Source organism: Papio anubis, chromosome 6, assembly GCF_008728515.1.
Source record: "Papio anubis isolate 15944 chromosome 6, Panubis1.0, whole genome shotgun sequence".
Lineage (NCBI taxonomy): Eukaryota > Metazoa > Chordata > Mammalia > Primates > Cercopithecidae > Papio > Papio anubis.
In genome coordinates this window covers 111,402,009-111,425,423 of record NC_044981.1, presented here as the reverse complement: position 1 = coordinate 111,425,423, position 23,415 = coordinate 111,402,009, and the positions used below count along the sequence as shown (strand labels likewise).

The 23,415-nt window shown below is 45.4% G+C and overlaps 1 protein-coding gene across 3 annotated transcripts in view; it reads left to right on the top strand.

Annotated features, from left to right (window-relative positions):
* MTHFD1L (methylenetetrahydrofolate dehydrogenase (NADP+ dependent) 1 like) overlaps positions 1 to 23,415 on the top strand; it is a 234,558-nt gene that overhangs the window by 169,153 nt on the left and 41,990 nt on the right. For all 3 annotated transcript variants that reach the window (XM_003898036.4, XM_009205868.3, XM_021937725.2), the window contains exons 25-26: positions 43 to 150; positions 2,540 to 2,692. In XM_003898036.4, coding sequence (XP_003898085.2) covers positions 43 to 150; positions 2,540 to 2,692 — 261 coding nt within the window. The remainder of the gene's footprint in view (positions 1 to 42; positions 151 to 2,539; positions 2,693 to 23,415) is intronic.

Below are 23,415 nucleotides of genomic sequence, written 5' to 3'. Positions count from 1 at the left end.
GATTAAACTTATACGATTTTGTTATAATTTGTGTTTCTCCAGCTTCCAGTTGTGGACAAGATAAGAACCATTGCCCAGGCTGTCTATGGAGCCAAAGATATTGAACTCTCTCCTGAGGCACAAGCCAAAATAGATCGTTACACTAAACAGGTAAAAGTTGTACTTTTAGGGGAAAAGAAAAAATCCCCCGTAGGCTCTCAGAATACTCAACTTGACTTGAGTATTTGTACTTGTCTCACTAGCTACCCTTTGCTTAATCTATTTTATGGTTAACAAAGATGAAAGTAATATCCTCGGGATATTACTTTTGGATATATTAGACTATATTTAGAACTTTATGGTGAGAAATACATCCTCTGATCCACGCATCATTTACTTCTGTGACTATAAATGTGTCTGATATGGGTGGTATCCCTGTTTGTAGGTGATGTGTGATCTTTCATCCCTCCCACTCAGCCCAGAACGTTGAAACTATCCTTTGGAGTATAGCTGCGGAGTCAGATTTAGATGAATTGCAATGCTTCCTCTTCCTTGCAGGCCTCTTACTACCTTAAAAATGCTAGCATGGTGCCGGGGTAGGCAGATAGGAGTGCACCCTATAAAGATGGGAATATTTGGTGTTCTTCTTACATAAGCGGTTCACTGGCTTTTTACTGAGCTTGTCCACTGAGGTTGAAGGCTCCATCATCTTCTGCCTCTAGCCACTGACAAAGGCAAGTAGGCAAGCAGCTGGGAAGGTGGCTGTGATCTGACAGCATGCGTCACCATCTAGTCCAGTGACAGTCATGATCAATCAACTCCATTCCAGGAAGCTCAGCCACCTTCACCAAAAGGACCATATGCCTCGAGTGTCCCTCCTACTTTGGCATAACCAGATAGATAGAAGTCAGAACACTTTAAGAGCCTGCTGGCTAAAGAGCTTCGTGATAGGTAGTGTGTTGACCTTTTCTTTAAAACAAATCTCCAACTCCTTATTCTTTTTTGTAAACCCATTTGAAATTTTGTTAAATGCTACCATTGCCAGCCAGGGTATTTATTCTCCTAGGTTTGGTAAAATAGTCAGCAACTCAGAAAGTTCTCACTTCGGAGAATTTTCCCTGTATGTTCTTGGCTTATCCTTTACAAAAAGGATTTCCAAGCACTGCTCTGTGCACAGGCATTGTGGTGAAATTTTCATTCATGTGCAATAAGCCAAGTAAAGTAAGGCCATTCTCATGAGGTTGGTTTGGTTTTTTTCTTCCCATGAGTTTTTAATACTGATATTTAAGGCTATCATTTATTCTCATATTAAGTCTTTTCTCCTTTCAGTGTTACAATGTCATTTCTTTTATGAAGTAATCTGGTGACAGTTTATGGCGTATTGGTTGGTTTTTGTTTGTGTCTTTTTAATATGCCTACTGACAAAATTTTTACATTAGCAAACCTCTATTAGTTCATAGAAATTACTTCAATATTTAATCATGTCTGAAATTCAAAATTCTGGCACCATTTCTGAAAGGCAGTTGTGATTGTCGCCCAGCAAAATTCTTATCAGTATAGAAGAGTGGAGATTTCAAAAAGAAAATGGCCCCAAGCCCACGTCCTCCCTGAGTTGATAAGACTCTAAGATCTTCCAAATAGTTTTAGGCTAAGTCTTATGAAAATTTCACTAAAGATTTCTTTCCCTGTATCTCTGTCTATCAAGGAAACATTGCTTAAAAGTTGTGTCAACCGGGCACGGTGCTCACACCTGTAATCCCAGCACTTTGGGAGGCCAGTGCAGGAGGGTCAGTTGAAGCCAGGAGTTTGAGACCACTCTGGGCAACATAGCAAAATCTCCATCTCTATTTTTATTTTTTTTTTAAAGTTAGTGTCAAGTATGTGGTTGCAATGAATTAGCAAAGCCTCTAAAGGAACACTATGTGCCATTTAATCAGAACCAGGCTTCGAGGACACTGTCCTTTTTGTGAGACACCACATGTGACTTCCTGCTCTTTCACCTTTGAGACTCTGGGTCAGACATAGACTTTGGTCCTTAAAAACAAGAAGCTTAAATAGTGACCTCATCTTAGTTCTTATAATGTAATCGCAGATCAAATAGCCATGATTCATAAACCAACACAAAGGGGCCCTTTGCTTCCTGGCCGACTCCAAAATGAGTGAACAACATGACTAACAGCCTCGTTGAGGAGCCTTTCTCCAGACTACCTTGCTGGGTCCCGGATATTAATAGTCCTGGAAAGTGGTTTCTACAGCCGCTGCTTTGCCTGAAAATAGCCATGCTTTCCCCAAACATGCACATAACACTGCCTTCTCTTAAAGAGAACCTCTGAAATAAACAACAGTCACCCTTGTCCTGCTAAACAGTGATCCCATGGGGATGAGTTTTTATCCTCACCTTCTTGCTTCTTCAATGAACAAGTAGTAACCGGCAGCTCCTGCATGTGCCTCAATCTGAGCCGGCATACCATTGCTGGCCGAGACCGTATAAAGTGCAAACAGAAAAACACAGGAAACTAACATCTGTATCAGTGAACACATTTTCTTTCCTTTCTTACAGGGTTTTGGAAATTTGCCCATCTGCATGGCAAAGACCCACCTTTCTCTGTCTCATGAACCTGACAAAAAAGGTGTGCCGAGGGACTTCATCTTACCTATCAGTGATGTCCGGGCCAGCATAGGCGCTGGGTTCATTTACCCTTTGGTCGGAACGGTGAGTGAGTCACATTTTCCAAAAACCCGCCCCATTCTGCACTGCCGTGGTGCCTCAAATCGTTATGCTCCACCCACTCTTTAAAAATCATGGATGAGGGAGAATTAGGGAGTAATTAATAGTACAGTATTCGCTATTTTTCCAAACACTCTGTCTCACCTACCTTTGCCATTGTGGTTTGGGTTTTTCTTTTTTTAGATCATGTGCTCAGGATCTTTAGAGTCATAATACTAATTTCCTTCCTAAGGCAAGTATGAACATAACTTGGGAGAATTCAGCCTGTTTTTTAAACGGTAGAATGGCTTAGGACAGTGGTTGTCAACCTTTATCACACATAGCACACAAAATGATGTACCACAGTGGCGTTTACTGTTCACACCAGACAGGATCTGCCCAGTCACCCCAAGGGCTGAGGAAAGAGTCCTCTCGCTCTCCCACTTCCCCAGCACATCAGGTGGGAAGCTCTGGCTTAGGAAATCAGTGAATCACATGAGTTCTCATTTTTGATGTTGTTGTGATGGGATTTCGTTGCTATTGGATGATTATGCTGTTATTTTGTGTTATCTATGGGGGTAAAGGAGATGAGCAGAGAAATAAAAGCTTATCGAAGTGCTTAAAATCTATGAAGATGGGCTTCATTTGGTGCAGCTACACAGTGGTAACCTTCCGTTGCTACCATCTGTGGCCTAAATTCGACTTCTTGTCTTTGGGAGTGTTCCTGAATTTGATTTAGAACAAAAAAGAATTCTTACAACCTGGCAGATCCCATGGCAAGCAAAGAAAAAAATATTCTAACCCATCATTATCATCATCATTATTGCAAAGTGATCTGAGCTTAAACAGCGTACATTATAATAATTTTTTATAATAAACCATGTGGCTTTATTGTGCAAACAAGCAATAGGTCGACAAAAAGTGCAGATTCTTACCTTGATATTTACATACTTCATCTAATACTGGACACAATGTTTTTTCAATCAGCATTTTTTGAATTCTTCCTGCATGTGAGGCACAGAGATTTTAAGATGAGCAGGTGTGAGATGCATAGGTTTGAACAGCACAGAGGTGCCTGGAGAGCACTGCGTTGGCATTCTGAATGCCCTCAGAGTGCATGGGGTAACAGCTCATTATGCCTGGGGCAGAATTTACCCGGGATGTGGAAGGAGAAGGGATTCTTCAAAAAGGGCTCAATCTCTGAACTGGCAAAACAGTGAGTTTTGACTCAAAGGCACCAGAGTACTAATACGTGACATCCTTTCTTGGGGTGGTCCAGTGTGGCTGGAGTTGGATGAGGTGGGAAGGCTGGGGATGGGAATGGGAATGGAAATAGGATTGGGATAGCAGGACAGAGCCACATGGCCAAAGATCTTGAAGACCATCTCATGGAACTTGAATCTGATCTCGTACACACTGGGGAGCCACAGTAGGATGGGGTTTTTTTGGTTTATTTCTTGGTTTTTTGTTTTTTTGTTTTTAAATGAGGAGGAGAAGAATGTGGTCTGATGTGTCTCTTAGAAAAATAGCTCTGGCAGCAATGTGGAGAACGTTTAGTGAAAAGAGAACCCGGCCCAGAGAGGTGGGTTAATTCAGCTGGGGCCAGAGGCAATCAAGGTCCGTACTTCGGCCACAGAAGTAGATACGGAGAGTGGGGGTGAATTGCAGACGTACTCTAAAAGTATCCTCCTACCGTGGGGACCGGGGGAAGGGACTGTTCTAGCTTGGTGGCTCTGGCTGGTGATGCCATCGGTCATGGAAAGGACACAGGAGGAGGCAGATTTGCAGGGCCAGAAATGAGCCTGGCTTGGGTAGAGAGAGCTTGGAGGGTTAACGGGATCTAAGGAACAGTCTGTGCCTCCACTGGAAATACAGACACAGCGCTCCAAAGAAAGGGGCAGGAACGTCACCCTGGTGGGTTTAAGGATATCGGTGAAGGCAGTCGTTAAACAGGAGAGACACAGGGATAGCTAGAAATCAGTGAGAAGAGAGCAAAGGAAGACATCCCTGAAACACCCATGTTAACAGAGTCGACTCCTAGCAGCGGTGCCTTCCAGGAGGTGGGAAGGAAGGAGCAGCAACATGGCAGAGAACGTCCAGAAAAATCCCACAGATACCGCTCGCAGCAGTGTTGACACAGGGAGAAGGGTCCAGATGAAATGGGTTCTGAATGACATTTTCAGGTCTACAGTTCAGATCAGTGGTTGCCAGGAGTTGGGGGAGGGGAAGTGTTTGACTGCAGAGGGGCAGGAGGGAACTTTTTGGGATAATGGAAATACCCTATGTTTTGACGTGGTAGTGAGTCCATGGCTATATACATTCTTCCAGACTCACAGACCTATACACGTGTGATGCCCAGGCTGGACTCAAACTCCTGGGCTCAAGCAATCTTCCCACCTCAGCTTCCCAAGTAGCTGTGACGACAGGCTCATGCCACTGTGCCGGGCCTGTGTATAATTTAATTATACCTCAGTTAACAAAAATCAGCACTGAAGAGCTTGCTTTATATTCCTTAGAATGGCCTCAGTTGGCCGGGCGCGGTGGCTCATGCCTATAATCCCAGGACTTTGGGAGGCCGAGGCGGGCGGATCACGAGGCAGGCGAATCACGAGGTCAGGAGTTCGAGACCTGCTTGGCCAAAATGGTGAAACCCCATCTCTACTACAAATACAAAAATTAGCTGGGTGTGGTGGCTGGCGCCTATAATCCCAGCTACTTGGGAGGCTGAGGCAGGAAAATCACTTGAACCCAGGAGGCAGAGGTTGTAGTAAGCCGAGATCACGCCACTGAATTTCAGCCTGGGCAACAGAGCAACACTCCCATCTCTCAATAAATACATATATACATACATACATACAAACATATATAGAATGGCCTCAGTGATGGCCACTTTACTCCTGAGCTTTAGTTGGTGAAGGCCTTGGCTTAGGGATAAGAGGGGGTGGCTGGACAGTGCAGGCCCAGAGAGACCGTACCATCAGGGGAGGTGAGAGGTGACGGAGGTGCCCAAACAGAACATGAAATGGTAGAGTAGCTGAGAAGGTTAGCTGCGATCACGATCTGCCCTGTCCTACCCTCTGCAGACTCTAAACCCCGCAGTAGTTCATCCAACAAATTCACTCAGCCAGTGCTGCATAAGGCACTCAGCTTGGGGCTACAGGGAGCCCCAACCTAAAGAAGCTTTCTCTGCTTCAGGCAATTTACAGCTGGTAGACGCAGATAGAAGTGAATTAGCAAAGAAAATAGTTTGATATAAAAATTGTGCATTTAACTGAAACCTGAATTCACTTCTGAGCATTTAATAGCCATTAAATAAAAACCAGGGCCCGCATAGTGGCTCACATTTATAATCTGAGCACTTTTGGAAGCCAAGGTAGAAGGATTGCCTCAGGCCAGGAGTTCGAGACCAGCCTGGGCAACATAGGCAGACTTCGTCTCTACTTAAACAAAAATTAGCCAGGAGTCATGGCAGGCATCTGGAGCGCCAGCTACTCAGGAGGCTGAAGTGGGAGGATTACTTGACCCCAGGAGTTTGAGGCAATAGTGAGCTATGATGATACCGTTGCACTCCTGCCTGGGAGATAGAGTGAGACTTCCGTCTCTTAAAAAAATGAAATAAAATAATAAAAACCACAATATAATTTAAAATCTTTGGAGTCACTAAACAAACATACAATATGAATCTCCTCCCACTTCAGCTAACACCACCATATCCAACATCAGGTAATGACCGAAGTCGTTCTGGAAAATCAGAATCTGTTGCCATGGCTCATGCCCGGACACCAGGCTGTCCGCTCCTGACGTCACTCTTTGACTTATGACTTGTTAGAAAATGAATGTGTGGAATGGCCCTGGAGGAGCTGCAGCAGCTCCCTGGGTTTCCTGAAGTGAGCCCTCTGTGTCATTATCTGGTCTTCTCAGCCCTCAGCCAAGTTCCTCCTGTGGCCACACGCGGGGTCGCGGTGAGCGTCAGTGCATAGTGATGAAATCTGGAACAATCGGGTGTGGGGCATGAGGAAGGGAGTGGTGCCTGACTACAGAAGTTCCTGGAGGTCAGGAAACTGTCACTGGAGGCGGTGGCCCTAGAGGGCTGCTTTCTATGACAGAGCAGGAAGCTGCATGTGTACTGGGACACATGCACCAGAGGGGCCAGGATCTCCTAATAAGGGCTGGTATTTTCTTTTACTTGACCCCATTCTGGGCCTTGCCACAGTCTGCTGAAATGCCTTGAACATTCATCACCCGTGTGGGAGACAGGATAGTAATTTCCTGCTGAGATGACTGAGGAGATGGAGAATGGGGACACCAGGGGGACTGGCTCCTGCAGGTGGGGAAATTCTAGCAAAATGAATCACTCATCTGCTTAGTCACCCAGTGTGGGCTTATTAGAGTGCTGCTGAAATACATATTCATCTATCCACTCCAGAAAGATAGTCCAAACTGAGACCTCAAGATCAGAAAGGCTCCCATTCTCCTGCAGGGTTCATTCATTTACTCAGTGAATTTTTTTTTTTTTTTTTTTGAGACGGAGTCTCGCTCTGTTGCCCAGGTTGGAGTGCAGTGGCCGGATCTCGGCTCACTGCAAGCTCCGCCTCCCGGGTTTACGCCATTCTCCTGCCTCAGCCTCCCGAGTAGCTGGGACTACAGGCGCCCACCACCTCGCCCGGCTGGTTTTTTGTACTTTTTAGTAGAGACGGGGTTTCACCGGGTTAGCCAGGATGGTCTCGATCTCCTGACCTTGTGATTCGCCCGTCTCGGCCTCCCAAAGTGCTGGGATTACAGGCTTGAGCCACCGCGCCCGGCCAACTCAGTGAATTATTAAATGCCTACGGCGCACAGGGCCATCAGCCCCGTGGCTATGAGAAAGATTCATCCCTTCCCTCACAGGCCTTATGATAGACTCCAGTAAATAAAACCATACAGGCACAGAATGTGGCGGGCTTTATAACAAAGGCAGAAAGCCCCTCTTGTTATGTCCTCAAGGGAGGCAGAGAAGCTCCCCTCTGGCTCTAGTTGGAGAATCCCAACCCAAGCAAGTCCGTCCTTGAACAATAAACATCTCCAGCATTGCTGGCTTCGTAAGACCCCGTGGTGAGATGCTGGAGCTTTTTTCCCCTCCAGATTTTGCTTTCTAAATATTTACTTTTACTTTCCATGTTCCCTTGTGGGCCAGATTTTTTTTCCTACCATTGAATTGTTTCATCATGTTCTATTTAATTATTGCTTTAATTGACATTGGTGACCACAAATAGTAATAAATACTATTAACTGGTGTAACAGCTTCACTAGTCTATTTCACTTCCCCATGCTGTTGTAACTGAAGCACCCAGCACAAGCATTCCCAGCTCGTGGACATCTAAGACCTTTGCGCTCATTCTTACGTGCATTGCTAGCGTTTTCCATATTCCTTTATGGTAGCCAATTTTTCCTTCCTAAAATAACTTTCTTCATTCCTAGTAAGCTTCGTATGTATTTTATGTATTCTTCCCTCTTTTTTATGACATTATATGTATTATTGGAAGCTAGGAAATAATACAAGATTCTTGACCGACATAGTACCACTTAGTACATCTTTTTGTAAGAAATAGTTTTTCTAATACAAATCTTCGATATGGGAAGAAACAAGCAAGTTGTTTTTTGAGGTTTTCCAACCCTATATTCTGCTACAAATTACCCTGTTGTGGTATGCTTCCAAAATTCTTCCAAGGCTTATGGTTTATAGTGTTCAATAAACCTAATAGTTTATAAAACTTCTCAAAAAATAATCGCATGCCAAAAATAATTTAGTAGTAGGTGGTCTTTGTCTTGTGGTCACGTTGTTTTGATATTGTCTTTAAGTTTGTATAATTTACAAGGGCTGTTTAATCAGTTGGCATAAATTTCATGACAAAAATACTAATATGTAAGCAAAGTATATGAAATGATATTATTGAGAAGTAAATTACATTCCATATAGAAAACGACTAGAAAGACACCACCAAAACCTTAAATTAGACAGTGATATTATGAGTAGCTTTTTTTCTTCTCTTTTTCCGTATAGATCAAATTACTACATTGGGCGTCTATCACTTTTATAACATGAAAATGCAGTAAATAGGGCGATGATAAACTGCAAGTGCTTGGGGAGAATGTATAACTCAGGCTGTGGCAAGAGAGTGAGAACACACACGCAGCCTGTGGGAGTGGGCTCTGTGCCATCACCTGGCCGGTCCTGGCTGTCTTGCTGTGTTTTTGCACCTCAAAAGTTGGGACAGTGAAGAAAGGCCATAAGAGCTAGAACATTTCTATAAGAAGTGTATTCAGTATGGTTTGTCTAGCTCTGACTAATGTGTGCAAACCCCAAGATTTCACTAAGCAAATGCAAGATCGTTTTTCCCTGTTAATTTGTTCCTGGGCCCTTCTTGCTTACTGTGTTGGGGGTTGGAGAGGGGGTGAGTGACTTCTTTCATCTCACGGTGTTTTCTCTTTTTTTTTTTTTTTTTTTTTTTTTTTTGAGACAGAGTATTGCTGTGTCACCCAGGCTGGAGTGCAGTAGCATGATCTCAGCTCACTGCAACCTCCATCTTCCAGGTTCAAGTGATACTCCTGCCTCGGCCTCCCAAGTAGCTGGGACTACAGGTGCACGCCACCACATCTGGCTCATTTTTTGCATTTTTCATAGAGACTGGGGTCTCACCATGTTGGCCAGGCTGGTCTCAAACTCCTCACCTCAAGTGAGCCACCACGCCCGACCGTCTTTCACAGTGTTTTTTAAAACAACAGTTGGCCTGGAGAGGTGTCCGACCAAGTTGGAATTCATAGCAGATATCCATTTGAAGTTAATTTTTGGTGTATTTGACTGTTTTCCATTGGCTTCACATTGAGGCAGTGAGAGAAACTTGAAGAACTTAGAATATGAACCCTTTTGTACTGGCAAACATAGGACATAGAGGCATGTCTTGACAGCTATTTATGACAACACTCTGGGCTGGAATATAGGGGTTAGTCAACCTGGCCGGTTTTGTAAATTAGATAGCCAGGCCACCCTCAGAGTCAGTCTGAGGGTTTAGTGGGAAGTCTGAATAAAAAGAGAAGTTAAACTTTTAAGAAAAGGGTCAAGCTTTAAAACTGGAATTGGCTTTTCAAATTTAATGAGTAAAAAGAAACCCCAAAACTGGAATTGTAATTGTGGAGAAATACAACTGATAATATTTGGAATATCACCTACAAGGAATGAAACTATCTAGAAGCATTTATATGGTAGTCAGTGCCATGTAGGGCATCTCTGGGGGCAGGGTGGCTCCTGGCACTGTAGAGAAAGACCATTGGTGCTTCCGTCTCCCAGTCGGAGGAGAGAGGTCCACTGTGGAGGTCCCAGCAGCTTAGGGCCTGCCCCCATGTGGTTACGTCTGCGCGGTTTCCTTCCCTCTGTCTTCCTGTAACTCCTTCACTTTGGCCCCTGTGCCCTTTATGGGCAGAGGGTGACAGGAGTCACTGCATGGATACATTCTCTTTTTTTTTTTTTTGAGACGGAGTCTCACTGTGTCACCTGGGCTGGAGTGCAATGGTGCGATCTCAGCTCACTGCAAACTCCATCTCCCGGGTTCAAGCGATTCTCCTGCCTCAGCCTCCCAAGCAGCTGGGATTACAGGAGCGCGCCACTACGCCCAGCTAATTGTTTGTGTTTTTAGTAGAGACGGGGTTTCACCATGTTGTTCAGGCTGGTCTCAAACTCCCGACCTCATGGTTCACCCGCCTCGGCCTCCCAAAGTGCTGGGATTACAGGCGTGAGCCACCGCGCCCGGCCAAGTACATGCTTTTTTTCCTCCTGTGGGGATTGGCCTGGGCTGTACCTGTCTCATGGTGGAAGCCTGCCCAGGGACCAGGCCCTAGAAGACCAGCGGTTTATTTAACTGGATTGGCCTTTGTCCCCACTCCCTGTGACCCGGTCCTGCCACATCTTTACCCAGGTGCACCACTGACATCATCGCTCGGCTGGACTCGGGAAAGCAGGAAACTGCGGGAGCGTGTTTGGGGCATCAGTGATGTCACCCGCTACGAATGCTGGGTGGGGTTACTGGACTGAGGGCCATGAGAAAAGCAAGCTGTGGCCCCGCCCCGTGGACTCACTGCCATTCTGTTCTTTCTCACGTTTCAGTTCAGCTCGCTTTGTTTTCCGTCCCCCTCCCTCTGCTGTAAAAGTATGTACTGAGTGTTTTGTTTCCTGCTGGATCTGATTCAGGTCGGTGATGAAGTTCTTTGCAAGCCCAGTGGGGAGGTGTTTCCTCCCCTTTGTACCGACCCTACTTAGGGTTATACACTTGCTTCACTCGGTTAGGCATGGAGGAGAATTCATTCAGACCTCATAGGTTTAAATCAGATGCATGACCCTTCACATTTTCCAGAGATTTACGGCCAGTTACAGTGAGACAATTAAACATTCACCTCCGAAGCTGCCCTTGGAGATGTGTAAGCAGTAATGTAGTCTTGCGCTCCCCATGATGTGAGAGCGTGCGGAACGCCACTCCCCCCAGCAGGTCCGCCAGGACCTCCGTAGGCAGCATCTTGCCTACAAAATCACCCATCCCTTTTTCCCCCCTCATTCTCCACTTTCCCTGCTTTTCTACTCCCACACCCACAAATAAACAAAGAAACTTTGAGCTTATTTTACAAACGTCTTTGAAATGGCCCTCCTCTCTCCGATGCTCCTGGGCCCTGGTTTGGCCCCATCTGTGCAATCTCTCTTATGAGTGTGAAATAAGCCAGGTTTGGCTCGTGCTCTGCCCATGAGCTTGCCCTCCCCATGAGCCTGCCCTCCCCGTCTGGCCTCACTTTATTTGTGTCCCTGTGTCCTTTGTCTCCGATCCTGGGATCCTGGTGGTTTCCTCCTCCCCGCCCAGCTTAGGTCCTTTTCCCCAGGGTTCTTCCCTATCTCTACATCAAAATTTCCTGCTCTCTCCCAAATATGCATTTCCCTGGCCCGGGCACCCACTGCTTCCTCTCATCCCTGCAGCAGGCTGCCCAGTGGTGGTGTGGCCATGCCTTCTTCCACAACCCAGAGAAAGCTACATGTGTGTCTGTCCCATAGGGAAGGAGTCATCCCTGTTTTCTCAGTGTGGCGTGTTCAGGGGGAAGGAAAGTGACCGGCGTCGTTCTCAATTTCCAGAAACTGTTTATCATATTGACAAGAAGAAGAAAGCTTTGTGACTCATGAGAATGATGTTTTCCTCTCTGGTACATAAGGTTATCTAGGTCCAATCCATTTGTGTAGGGGATCTTCTCCCCTCTAGTGTGATGTACACTTATTTTTAGCACAAGTATAAAACTACTTTAAATGAAATCAGCCTCAGCCAGGGAAATATGCTGAGTAATAATGTTGCCAGGTACTATACCACTGAGTCGAGTTTGTAATTCACTGCTATTAATCCCCGTGTATTAGTTCTGACTGTTTACTCTTTGCATACGTAGAAAAATGGTGTTTCTCTTCAGAGTCAAGGAGGGGAAAAAAGAAAAGATCCAAGATGCTTGTAACACTTTTGTGTCCACCCCTAAAATCAGCATATTGATCTATTATGTTTTCTAGGTATTGATGAAATATTGACTCATATACTTTCATACCACTGGTAAGATAGATAGATAGATAGATAGATAGATAGATAGATAGATGGACTCATTTTTCTTCTTCCACTTTCATCTACAGCCTACTTGTTTTCTTCCCCCCATTTTTCCTTTGGATTCATAGCATAAATTGACAACAAAGATACATCTCAATTTAGAGCTTCCAAAAGATACCCATAAAAGTATCTGGTGCTCATGGAGTTTCTCTTTCTTCTGTGTCTCTTAGTTACAATTTTCTCTTATTACACTTTTCTATCCCAGCCGTGGCTAAGAGGCATATAATCAGAAGCAGCTAAGCAATGTATGCAAGGGAAATAAAATGAATGCAAACCAAGATACCGGGTTTGTAAATTAGATAGCCAGGCCACCCTCAGAGTCAGTTTGAGGGTTTAGTGGGAAGCCTGAATAAAAAGAGAAGTTAAACTTTTAAGAAAAGGATCAAGCTTTAAAACTGGAATTGGCTTTTCAAATTTAATGAGTAAAAAGAAACCCCAAAACTGGAATTGTAATTGTGGAGAAATATAACTGATAATATCTGGAATTCATGGCAGTTTACAGGCCTAACTATGTATGTATGTGTTCTTTAAATTATCTACCCGCAGATATCAGATTACAGTAAGTCCTCACTTAATGTCATTGATAGGTTCTTGGAAACTACCACTGTAAGCAAAAGGACATAATGCATATGAAACCAGTTTTCACATAGTCTAATTGATAGGAGAAAGAGTTGAGTTATGAAGCCATACAGTACCTCATTTGGCTTAAAGTCACTGTTTCCAAGAACCTATCCACAATGTTAAGTCAGGACTTACTGTAAATGAAAATATTTGCAGTAAATTGCTTTTGAGAGAATTGGTTATCACATACTCTTCTCTGGGTATCATTGAAAATTCAGAATGTTTAATTACATCAGGCTATACTGACTGGCATAAAATCAGGGAACAAGTATAAAGTAGGTGAAGGGAAATAATTTGTTGGATTAAATGATCCAATGTAGGAATTTTATTAAACCCCTAGAAGTCCCAGAAAGAAAATGTGTAACTGCACGACCAACCCCTGTAAGAATTTGCTGGGGTTTCTGCATTAAGTACGCTTCCCAGGCCATTTGTAATGAAGGTACCGTGATCCGTTAAGGAAGAGACCTACAGCTGGGAACATACAGAGCCAATTCCATCCTGGACGTCAGTCTCCTGTTTGACTCATCCCAACCCCAAGAATATGTTGTAGAGTGTAGGACCCACGAAAGTTACCTACTGTGCTTCCCTGTAGCTTCCATCATCCAGTTCCCAGATGCATCTGTGTTTCTTCTCTGAGTGCATAGTTACTTGGGATCCCATCGTGTATTAGTCGGTTCTCACACTGCTGTAAAGAACTACCTGAGACTGGATAGTTTATAAAGAAAAGAGGTTTAATTGACTCAGTTTTACAGGCTGTACAGGAGGCGTGGCTTGGGGGGCCTCAGGAAACTTACAGTCATGTTGGAAGGCAAAGGGGAAGCAGGCACATCTTTACATGGTGGCAGGAGAGAGAGAGAGTGAAGGGGCAGTGCCACACACTTTTAAACAACCAGATCTCATGAGAACTCACTATCACAAGAACAGCAAGGGGGAAATCCACCCCCTTGATCCAGTCATCTCCCACCAGGCCCCTCCTCCAACCCTGAAGATCTTAATTCATCATGAGATTTGGGTGGGGACACAGCGCCAAACCATATCACGTGCCTTTCCCAGGACTGGTGTTGGAGGAATGGTGCCTTTGTCACATCTACCAGAATATACTCGCCCACCTCCAGACACTCCATTTCTCTTTCAAGCACACCTCTGCACTTGTGCCACCAGCTAAGGTTTACTGCAGTTACTTCCTTTGTGTGTCCTCTTACCTTACCTAGTTGCCTCACCCACCATCTACTGTGAATTAAGTTACTATCTCTCCCACTTTCCACCTCCAGAATAGAGACTGTGTCTTCGTTCTCTTGGCCTTCTCACAATGGGAAGTCCAATGTAGAACATACCCTAGGAGCCAACTAAATGTGCTAGTGGCCTGCCAACTCTGCAGAGGGCTAGGGAATCTTCAGGGAGTCTGCTGCCAGTGGAAACTCACCAGTACTAGAATCACAGGCTCCAAAGAAGTCTAGAAAAGTACATCTTTTAAGGGGCTAATAAGAGGCTCAAGAGCCCGCAAATCATATCTGCTCTTGGCGTAGTCCTTTTGGGATCAGTGTGCTAGTCTTTCTTGTCAAACCAGTTACTGACCCGCAAGACTAAAAAACCAGGCCCAAACACATTCTATTCATGTGCTTAGATACAGACCTACAGATCAAATATCCCACTGTAAAACAAAAAATCAAACTCTTTTTCCGTTTGTACTCTCACACTCAACAACAGCACACTTCTGTGGCTGGCTGTGTGGGGGCTTTTTCTTACACACAAAACATTTCTCACAAACACCAACCGGGTGTTCCTCTTATTCAATTCAATCCTGACACTGTCTACCTAGAGATCGTGTCGGATCCCACAGATTGATAGCTCAGTCCCATGAGACCGGCCGTACTTCAGACACTAATTGCAAGTCCAGGCCACACATACTTCTGACTGCCTGGCTAAAAACCACGTTCACGGCTGGGCACGGTGGCTCACGCCTGTAATCCCAGCACTTTGGGAGACCAAGGCAGGTGCATCACTTGAGGTCAGGGGTTTGAGACCAGCCTGGCCAACATGGTGAAACCCCGTCTGTATTAAAAATACAAAAATTAGCTGGGTGTGGCAGCGGGCTCCTATAAGCCCAGCTACTAGGGAGGCTGAGGCAGGAGAATCACTTGAACCCGGGAGGTGGAGGTTGCAGTGAATTGAGATCACGCCACTGCACTCCAGCCCGGAAGACTGAATGAGACTCTATCTCAAAAAACAAAACAAAACAGAACAAAAAAAAAAAAAAAATGGGTTCGCATGAGCCTCGGGTTCAATTAAGTTCCTAGCATGGCTCACAGAACTCAGAGAAATACTTATTTACAAAGGTGTTATGATATATATTGATTTTCATCCTTGGTTCCTGGCTCCTGACTCCCGTAACCCTTCTTACAGCCTTTCGTTGTAATGTTGGGGGTGTCACGCCTCAGGGGCAGGTCTCTGACCTTCCCTGCCCTCTTTCCACTGTAACGTTTCCCCCATTTCTGCTTGTGAGTCTTAAGAACCTCCCATGAGAGGGTCCCACCCTACACCTTGTGGGAAGGAATGTGGATATCATGAAGCGTCCATAAAAACCCAAGAGGACAGGGTTCAAGGGGATTCCAGACAGCCAGACACGTGGAACTTCCTGGAGGGCAGGGCACCCAGATCGCGCATGGAAGTTCTGGGTCTCTTCCCCCTATACCTCGCCCTATACACCTCTTCATATGTGTCCTTTGCAATATCTCTTTGTTGTTGTTTGTTTGTTTGAGACAGAGTCTCGATCTGTTGCCCAGGCTGGAATACAATGGCACAATCTTGGCTCACTGCTACCTCCACCTCCTGGGTTAAAGTGATTCTCCCACCTCAGCCTCCTGAGTAGCTGGGATTACAGGGTCCTGCCATCATGCCTGGCTAGTTTTTGTATTTCTGTAGAGATGGGGTTTCCCCATGTTGGGCAGGCTGGTCTCAAACTCCTGACCTCAGGTGATCTGCCCTCCTCGGCCTCCCAAAGTGCTGGGATTACAGGCGTGAGCCACTGTGCCTGGCCTGCAGTATCCTTTATAACAAACTGGAAATGTTAAGCATGTGTTTCCTTTAGTTCTGTTAGCTGCTCCAGCAAATTGAACTCAAAGAGGGGAGTCCTAGGAACCCCAATTTGAAACCACTTGGTCAGAAGTTCCAGAGGCCCAGACTTGCGACTGGTATGGTGGGGGGCGCTGAGCCCTGTGGGATCTGACACTATCTCTGGGTAGACAGGGTTAGAACTAAACTGGAAACCACCTCACCTTGTGTCCACTGCTTGTGTGTGGGGAAACGCCCTACACATTTGGTCACAGAATTCTTCTGTGTGGATGACTGTTGTGGTGTGACAGAAGAGGAAAACACAGTTTGAGGAGAGCTTTTCCCAGCACCCTTATGTTTACCAGTTTATTATAAAAGACACAAATGAACATCGGATGAAGAGATGCATGGGGCGAGGTCTGTGGAGTTGGGATTCACCTCCCTGCTGGCACAAGAATGCCTTCACCAACCCAGAAACTCATCAAGTCTTGTTTAAGCTTTTGTAGAGCTTAATCTCCACTCCCCGCCCTCCACCTTTCCTGGAGGTTGATGGGTGGGGCTGAAAGTTCCAGCCCTCCAATCTTCTACTCACTTAGTCTTTCCATCCTGAGGCTGGCTGGAGGCCCACCCCGTCACTCCGTTACCTTAAGCTCAGGTGTTATTGAAGCAGCTCCTTGTGAATAGAGCAAAAGACACCCCTACCAGAAAGTTCAAGAGTTTTAGGAAACCTGTGACTGGAACCAAGGACAAAGATGAAATATATTTCATATGATAGCACACCCACCAGATTGGATCATGGGGCTGTACAGCCTTTAGTGTGGAAGCTGCTTGATCATATTTTCCACCCATGCACTGCCATTCTTATTTCAGGCTGCATCATCATCATCATCACCATCACCTGTTCTTAGCAAAGGTCACATACCTTCCAAATGCTTTGTATGGATTAGTTCATTACTCTCCATACTCACCCTGGGAGCATAGTCAGTGATAAGAGGTAGAGTTCTAGCGTTCTGTGGATACTATGGTTTATGGGATCTTTGCCCGGGAATAACTGGACTTTAAACATCTTGGCTTTTCTTTTCGGTAGGTCAGTCAGCATGTACTCATAGGGCCGTACATGCTGAGCACTGACACACATCACAGGGGAGTGAAAACCTGCTGCCACACCCCCCAGAGGCAGCAGGATGTTCGGATAAATAAGGCATAAACACCTGGAGAATTAAAGCAAGTACAGTTAGTGCAGCCTTTGCCAAAAGAAAGATATAAGTGCTAAATGCAGTAGATGTTCAGATACAGCAGAGACCACAGTAGGCAGGGTAGGCCAAGAATGCTGGCTAAGTAGTGGGGCTTGGGATGAAACTGGGGCATTTGAGACACTGCAGGCCCATCACCCTGGCTGCGCCCTCCTGAGGGAGGCAGGGACTGAGGTGGGAGGCCTGGAGAGGCCTGTGCATGAGCCTGGGGGCTCATTGATAAGGAGCTTCCAGTGGGAGCAATAACATTGGAAGTGGAGAGGATGGCATGTGTGCCAGGAGACGCAGTGGAGTGGAAGTCGCCGGAACTGACAAGGGATGGGATGTGAGGAAGGAGTCCAAGTGAGTCTTGGGGACCTCGGAGGATGGACCCAGAGAGAGCAACGACTTCAAACCAGCACGGCAGTGAAGTGACTGACCTGCGAGTGCCCTGCACCGAGGCCGACATTTGACTTCCTCCCAAGTTGGCCATCAGACAGTTAGAAATCATTTTTGGAGTTCAGGAGAGAGGCCAGGGTTGGAAATTGGGGAGTTGTTTACATTGGGAGTGATATACAGTCTCTACATTTCCATCCAGTTCAAAACATTCTTGCGTGTCTGCTATGCATTGTGCACTGAGGTTACTGAGACTGGAAAGACCCAATCCCTGTCCTGGAAGCTTAGTGTTGGCAGGAGGCAGACAAGCTGATAGATGCAGACAAAGGCTCACAGGTGCCAGGATGCAAAGGGACACAGAAGAAGTGTGGTTGCTTCTCTACCCAGGAGTGCCCTGAGGTGTCTTAAAAAGAGGAGCATTTATGATTCAGGCACATTCTAGATGGCAGTGGGCAGAAGCCCGAGTCCAGAGCGCCTTAGAGCCTGCAGCTGGGCGTTGAGCTGGACCCTGAAGGCAGTAGGGTGAGCCATAAATTAGGGTTCAGGAACCAAGGGAATAAGGGGATCAGACCATTGCATAGCTCCAGCAGCAGCATTACTAGCAGCCTGTGTGAATGATGGTCCCCTCTTACGTGCCTACCATGCAGGGGCTCTGGGCCATTCTTCAGTCTTTAATGCAGAAAAGCAAAACTCCCAGCTCTTTCCCCCAACCCAAACTGTGTGAGCCTGAGCCCAGCCCCAGGATGGATCTTATCCTAGGTAACCAGGAAGGCCTGAAGTGTCAGAAGAGGTAGCTCCAGGCTGAATAAAGGGACAAATGAAGCATTACTGCACTGAGATCACCCGTCTTGGGGTGCTGAAACAATAAGTCTATACCCATCTAGTCATTAAGCCTCAATAATTTGGTTTCTAAATGGGCTATCATTTGCTACAGGTCAAAAGTTGTTTGAAACTGTATTACACAGATAAATAGAATTGTCCTGCAAATAAAGGAGGTAATCTCTTCTGTTTGAGATGCCATGCAGTATCTGTCCAACTTGTACAAATATTTCTGATCCATGAGAATCCTCCACTTTCAACTTACTTGCTGCTATATCCCAACTATTATAAGGCCATGGAGACCAGCAGCCTGGTTTCCATTATCTTTGCTCTCGTTTTTTTATGGCATGGTTGACACTACGTCCAGTAGCAAAGAGTTAACTTGTCGTCAGAGCTATAAAACACAATGATGAGTGAAAAGTTCTCTTTTGTACTTTAGCATCCAAGAGAAGTGTAATTCCCAACTACAATGCTCAAAGCAAGAGACAGTTTCTACTTTGGGCCTGAAAATACTAACAGGTCAAGTCTCCTAGTTGAGGGCGATCCGTCTAGCTCCCAGGTCCATGCTGTTCTTGGTGTTCCCTCCCAAGTAAATACATACTGAATTAGCACTTCATTCATTTGTAATACTCTGTGCCATCTAAAAAAGTATAGTTTAAAATGCTGGCCAGGCGCAGTGGCTCATGCCTATAATCTCAGCACTTTGGGAGGCTGAGGCAGGCAGATGACCTGAGGTCGGGAGTTCAAGACCAACCTGGCAAACATGACGAAACCCCCCCTCTACTAAAAATACAAAAATTAGCCAGCCATGATGTTGGGCTCCTGTAATCCCTGCTCCCAGGGAGACTGAAGCAGGAGAATTGCTTGAACCTGGGAGGCGGAGCTTGCAGTGAGCTGAGATTGCAGCACTGTACTCCAGCCTGGGGGACAGAGCAAGACTCTGTCTCAAAAAAAAAAAAAAAGCTTATTCATTGCACAGATAGCTGTACAGTCTTTTATTATTTTATGATAATGGTAACTGACTTTTTGTTAAAGCTGGTTTGGAATCTGGAGGTTATCTTAATTTTGATAACTTTATGATTTTTAACTTTTAATTTTAACTTTATAAGTTTGTCATAAAAAGAGGAATGTGCTCCTATTTTGAGATGGAAACATTTTGGGAGGGAGAGAGAAGAGAGACACCAAACCACCTAATAGCCAGGTTCCAAGGGGAGATTCATTCAGCATCTTTGAAGCATTGTTTTCATTTGAGGCATGAATTGGAACTTATATCTTTTTTTGGAGTAGGAAGTATTTCAGACAGAAAAAAGAAATGATTGCTACAACAGCATCACGAAAGAGAACAGAAGGTTTCATGAAGAGTAATAAAATTAAGTTTATGAATTAGAGCTTCCGATGGGAAATCTTACTTGGACAGTAAATGGTTAATGGTACAGGGAAACCATGATGGGTGATCTCTGCAGCACTGAAAAAACACGCGTCCATAAATCCTTCTTTAGCACTTCTTTGTGATCACAGAGTCAAGCTGAGGACAGTGATGGAGTGCTCCGGTTCATCCGAAGTGCACGAGTCCCCTTTGCAGCAGACTCTGACATTCCCGGCCCCTCTCCGAAGTGTTATCAACATGCAGTCACTGCTCTCTACATCATTACTTTAAAAACAAAAACTCGGCCAGCAGCAGTTCAGTACATCTTCAAAGATCTTGACTTGTTATTTTTTTCCCCTGCATCTTCTCTATGGAGCACATGAACTGACATCTTTCTACCCCCAAATAATCAGTTCTTTTCCCCTAAATAAAATGGGTAATCCAAAAAAGACTCATCAAAAGGAAGTTAAAGATAGCAATGCCTAGGTAGTTTCAGGACCGGAATGATTGTCGCTAAATATGTACATGTACAGTGATTACATGTTTAAAATGTTTAATGACTTGGAGAAGTAGTGTGTTGAGTGGAGAAAAATGAGATTTAGTAGAGCATAATGTCAACAATGTAAAAATACATAGAAAGTAAGCAGGAATAAAGGAATGTTTAAATAAATTACAATGATAAAAATTAAAACCGTAATTCAGCTAAGCCTGGTGACTCATGCCTGTAATCCCAGCACTTTGAGAGGCCGAGGCAGGCAGATCACTTGAGGTCAGGATTTTGAGACCAGCCTGGCCAACATGGTAAAACTTCATTTCTACTAAAAATACAAAAATTAGCTGGGCATGGTGGTGGGCGCCTGTAATCCCACCTACTCGGAAGGCTGAGGCAGAAGAATCGCTTAAACCCAGGAGGTGGAGTTTGCAGTGAGCCTAGATCGTACCACTGCACTCCAACCTAGGTGACAGAGAGAGACTCTGTCTCAAGAAAAAAACAAACAAACAAAAAAAATAACTAGAACATTTATTGAGCACTTACTAGGTGCCAGCTAGTGCTCTGAGTGCTTTGTGTGTATTAACTCATTAATGTCCCCAGCACCTCTTCAGGTAGGTTAAAATCTCTATCTCAGTTTTACATGCAAGGAAACCAGAGCACAAAGAGCTTCAGGAACTTTCCCTCCTCATAAAGATAGAAAGTAGCAAACCCAGGATTCAACCCCAGAAATATTACACCATGTTTGTGCTGATGCTTTTTGTTTTTTGTTTGTTTGTTTGTTTGTTTTTGGAGATGGAGTTTTGCTCTTCTTGCCCAGGCTGGAGTGCAATGGCGCGATCTCGGCTCAGCGCAACCTCTGCCTCCTAGGTTCAAGCGATTCTCCTGCCTCAGCCTCCCGGGTAGCTGGGATTGCAGGTGCCCACCACCACGCCCAGCTAATTTTGTATTTTTAGTAGAGATGGGGTTTCTCCACGCTGGTCAGGCTGGTCTCAAGCTCCCGACCTCAGGTAATCTGCCCGCCTCGGCCTCCCAAAATGCTGGGAGTACAGGCGTGAGCCACCGCGCCTGGCCTTTGTGCTGATTCTGTAGTCTTATTTTCACATCCTATGAGTTACTGTAAGTAACTTGATTCCGAGAACCATAGAATAAGAAAAGGTAGCTTCCAATTATCTACTCTTGCTTGATAATGCATTAATTCCACATAACCTTTAAAAGTTTAGTAAATTTTAGGATAAATTTTCGAACTGTTATTTCCTATTGGCTGTTAGAAAACTGTGTTGCTCAAAGGGGAACATATCTGTTGTGCCTTGTGGAGATTTCCCTACAGCTTTTCTGGCTGACCCCTCACTTGCACTCTGGAACTCTCCTAAACCAGATACGGCCCACCACGTGTCATGGTGTGGATCCTGGACTTTCTGTCATCCGTTAGGTTCATATTCTTGAAGCAGGTCTCGAACTACTTTCTGAGAGACACCCTGGCTGCTGTTTCTGTGTTTGTGGGTTAATCACCTCTTTAGGTGAGAGACTTGGTTTGGGTCCACAGTTTCACTGAAGTATTGTCAACCCTGCTGGCCCAGTGACTGACGTGCTGGGCATGGGAGCACACTCCATCGGCATGGCAGAGTGGATTCACTCCATGCCATTGCCAGAGAATAGGACTTTGAACCACAGCCACCCAGCTTTTTCTGAAAGGCCCGCTTGGGCAGCGAGTGGTGTATGGACAGAACGCAGTCTGTCCGTTCCTCTGGAGATGGTCTAGTTTTTATCCCCAGACCAAGCTGACCCTCTTAGAGCAGTGCATTTATATTGTGTGGAATTGCTTTTGGCGGCGTGTCCTATAACATCATGTTCTTGTCACCTTTTGAGCGACACTGGTGCTGTGGACCACAGCCACCCGGTCCCCAATATGCAACAGCAGGGCCCTGTCCTCTCACGTGCCCTCCCCTCTGGAAAGCTCACAGAGTGGGTTTCCTGGGTTGCTCCTTTTGCAAGCAGGACTTCTGCTGTAGACTTACAGCCCCAGTTACAAGCCTGTGTGCTTGTCCATTTCCCCACAAGGTGGTCTGACCTGGGAGGGAAGGGACGGAATCCTATTCATCTCTGAATCCTAAGTGCCAGGCCTAGCACTTGGCACACAGTAGGTTCCAATTGTGGAATGAATTTCTTTCTATCCTGATGATAAATGTTGGGGTTCTTTGTTGTTATTGTCTGTTTTGTTTGTATTTTCGGGTTTTTTGCTTTTTCTCCCAGGGAATGAAAATGCCTTCTCCATATGAACCAGGCATATCCTGGGGCTGGGGCTGGGACTGAGGCTGAGTGTCCTGTCCTTTGTTATTTGCTCTGATTATCACTAATGAACAGCTCAGCTCTGGTAATTGTAGGCTTGCTGGACCCAGTGCCTGCCTTCTAACTGAATCTTGACTCTGCTCCATTATGTATTTTCCATGATCCTGATTTCTGTCAATCTAATTTTTAAATTGCATTCTAAGGCAAACCTGCCCATGTTCTTTGCTGAAATCAACCTCCCCTTTCTGGAATGGACATAACAAAAAATTGGAGGTAAAATATAATAATGGCAGTACCTCAGACTGCTTTAAGGCTGAGAGACCGGCCAGGTACTGTGGCTCACGTCTGTAATCCCAACACTTTGGGAGGCTGAGATGGGTGGATTGCTTGAGCCCAGGAGTTTGAGACCAGCCTGGGCAGCATAGCGAAAACTCATCTCTACAAAAAGTTAACTGGGCGCAGTGGTGTGCACCTGTAGTCCCAGCTAGTCAGGAGGCTGGGGTGGGAAGATCGCTTGGGCCCGGGAGGTCAAGGCTGAAGTGAGCTGTGATTGCGCCACTGCACTCCAGCCAGGGCAACAGAGTGAGACTCTGTCTCACAAAAACAAAAAGACCCAAGAGACCTAGAAAATCCACACACACATACATATACAATAAGAGAGTATTTCTACCTTTTCTTTCTCAAAACATTTCATAGAACAGTCTTACCTTCGAGGAGAGCGGTACGCATGACCTTTTGTTTGTTTGTTTGAGACAGAGTCTGGCTCTCTGGCCCAGGCTGGAGTGCAGTGGTGCCATCTCGGCTCACTGCAA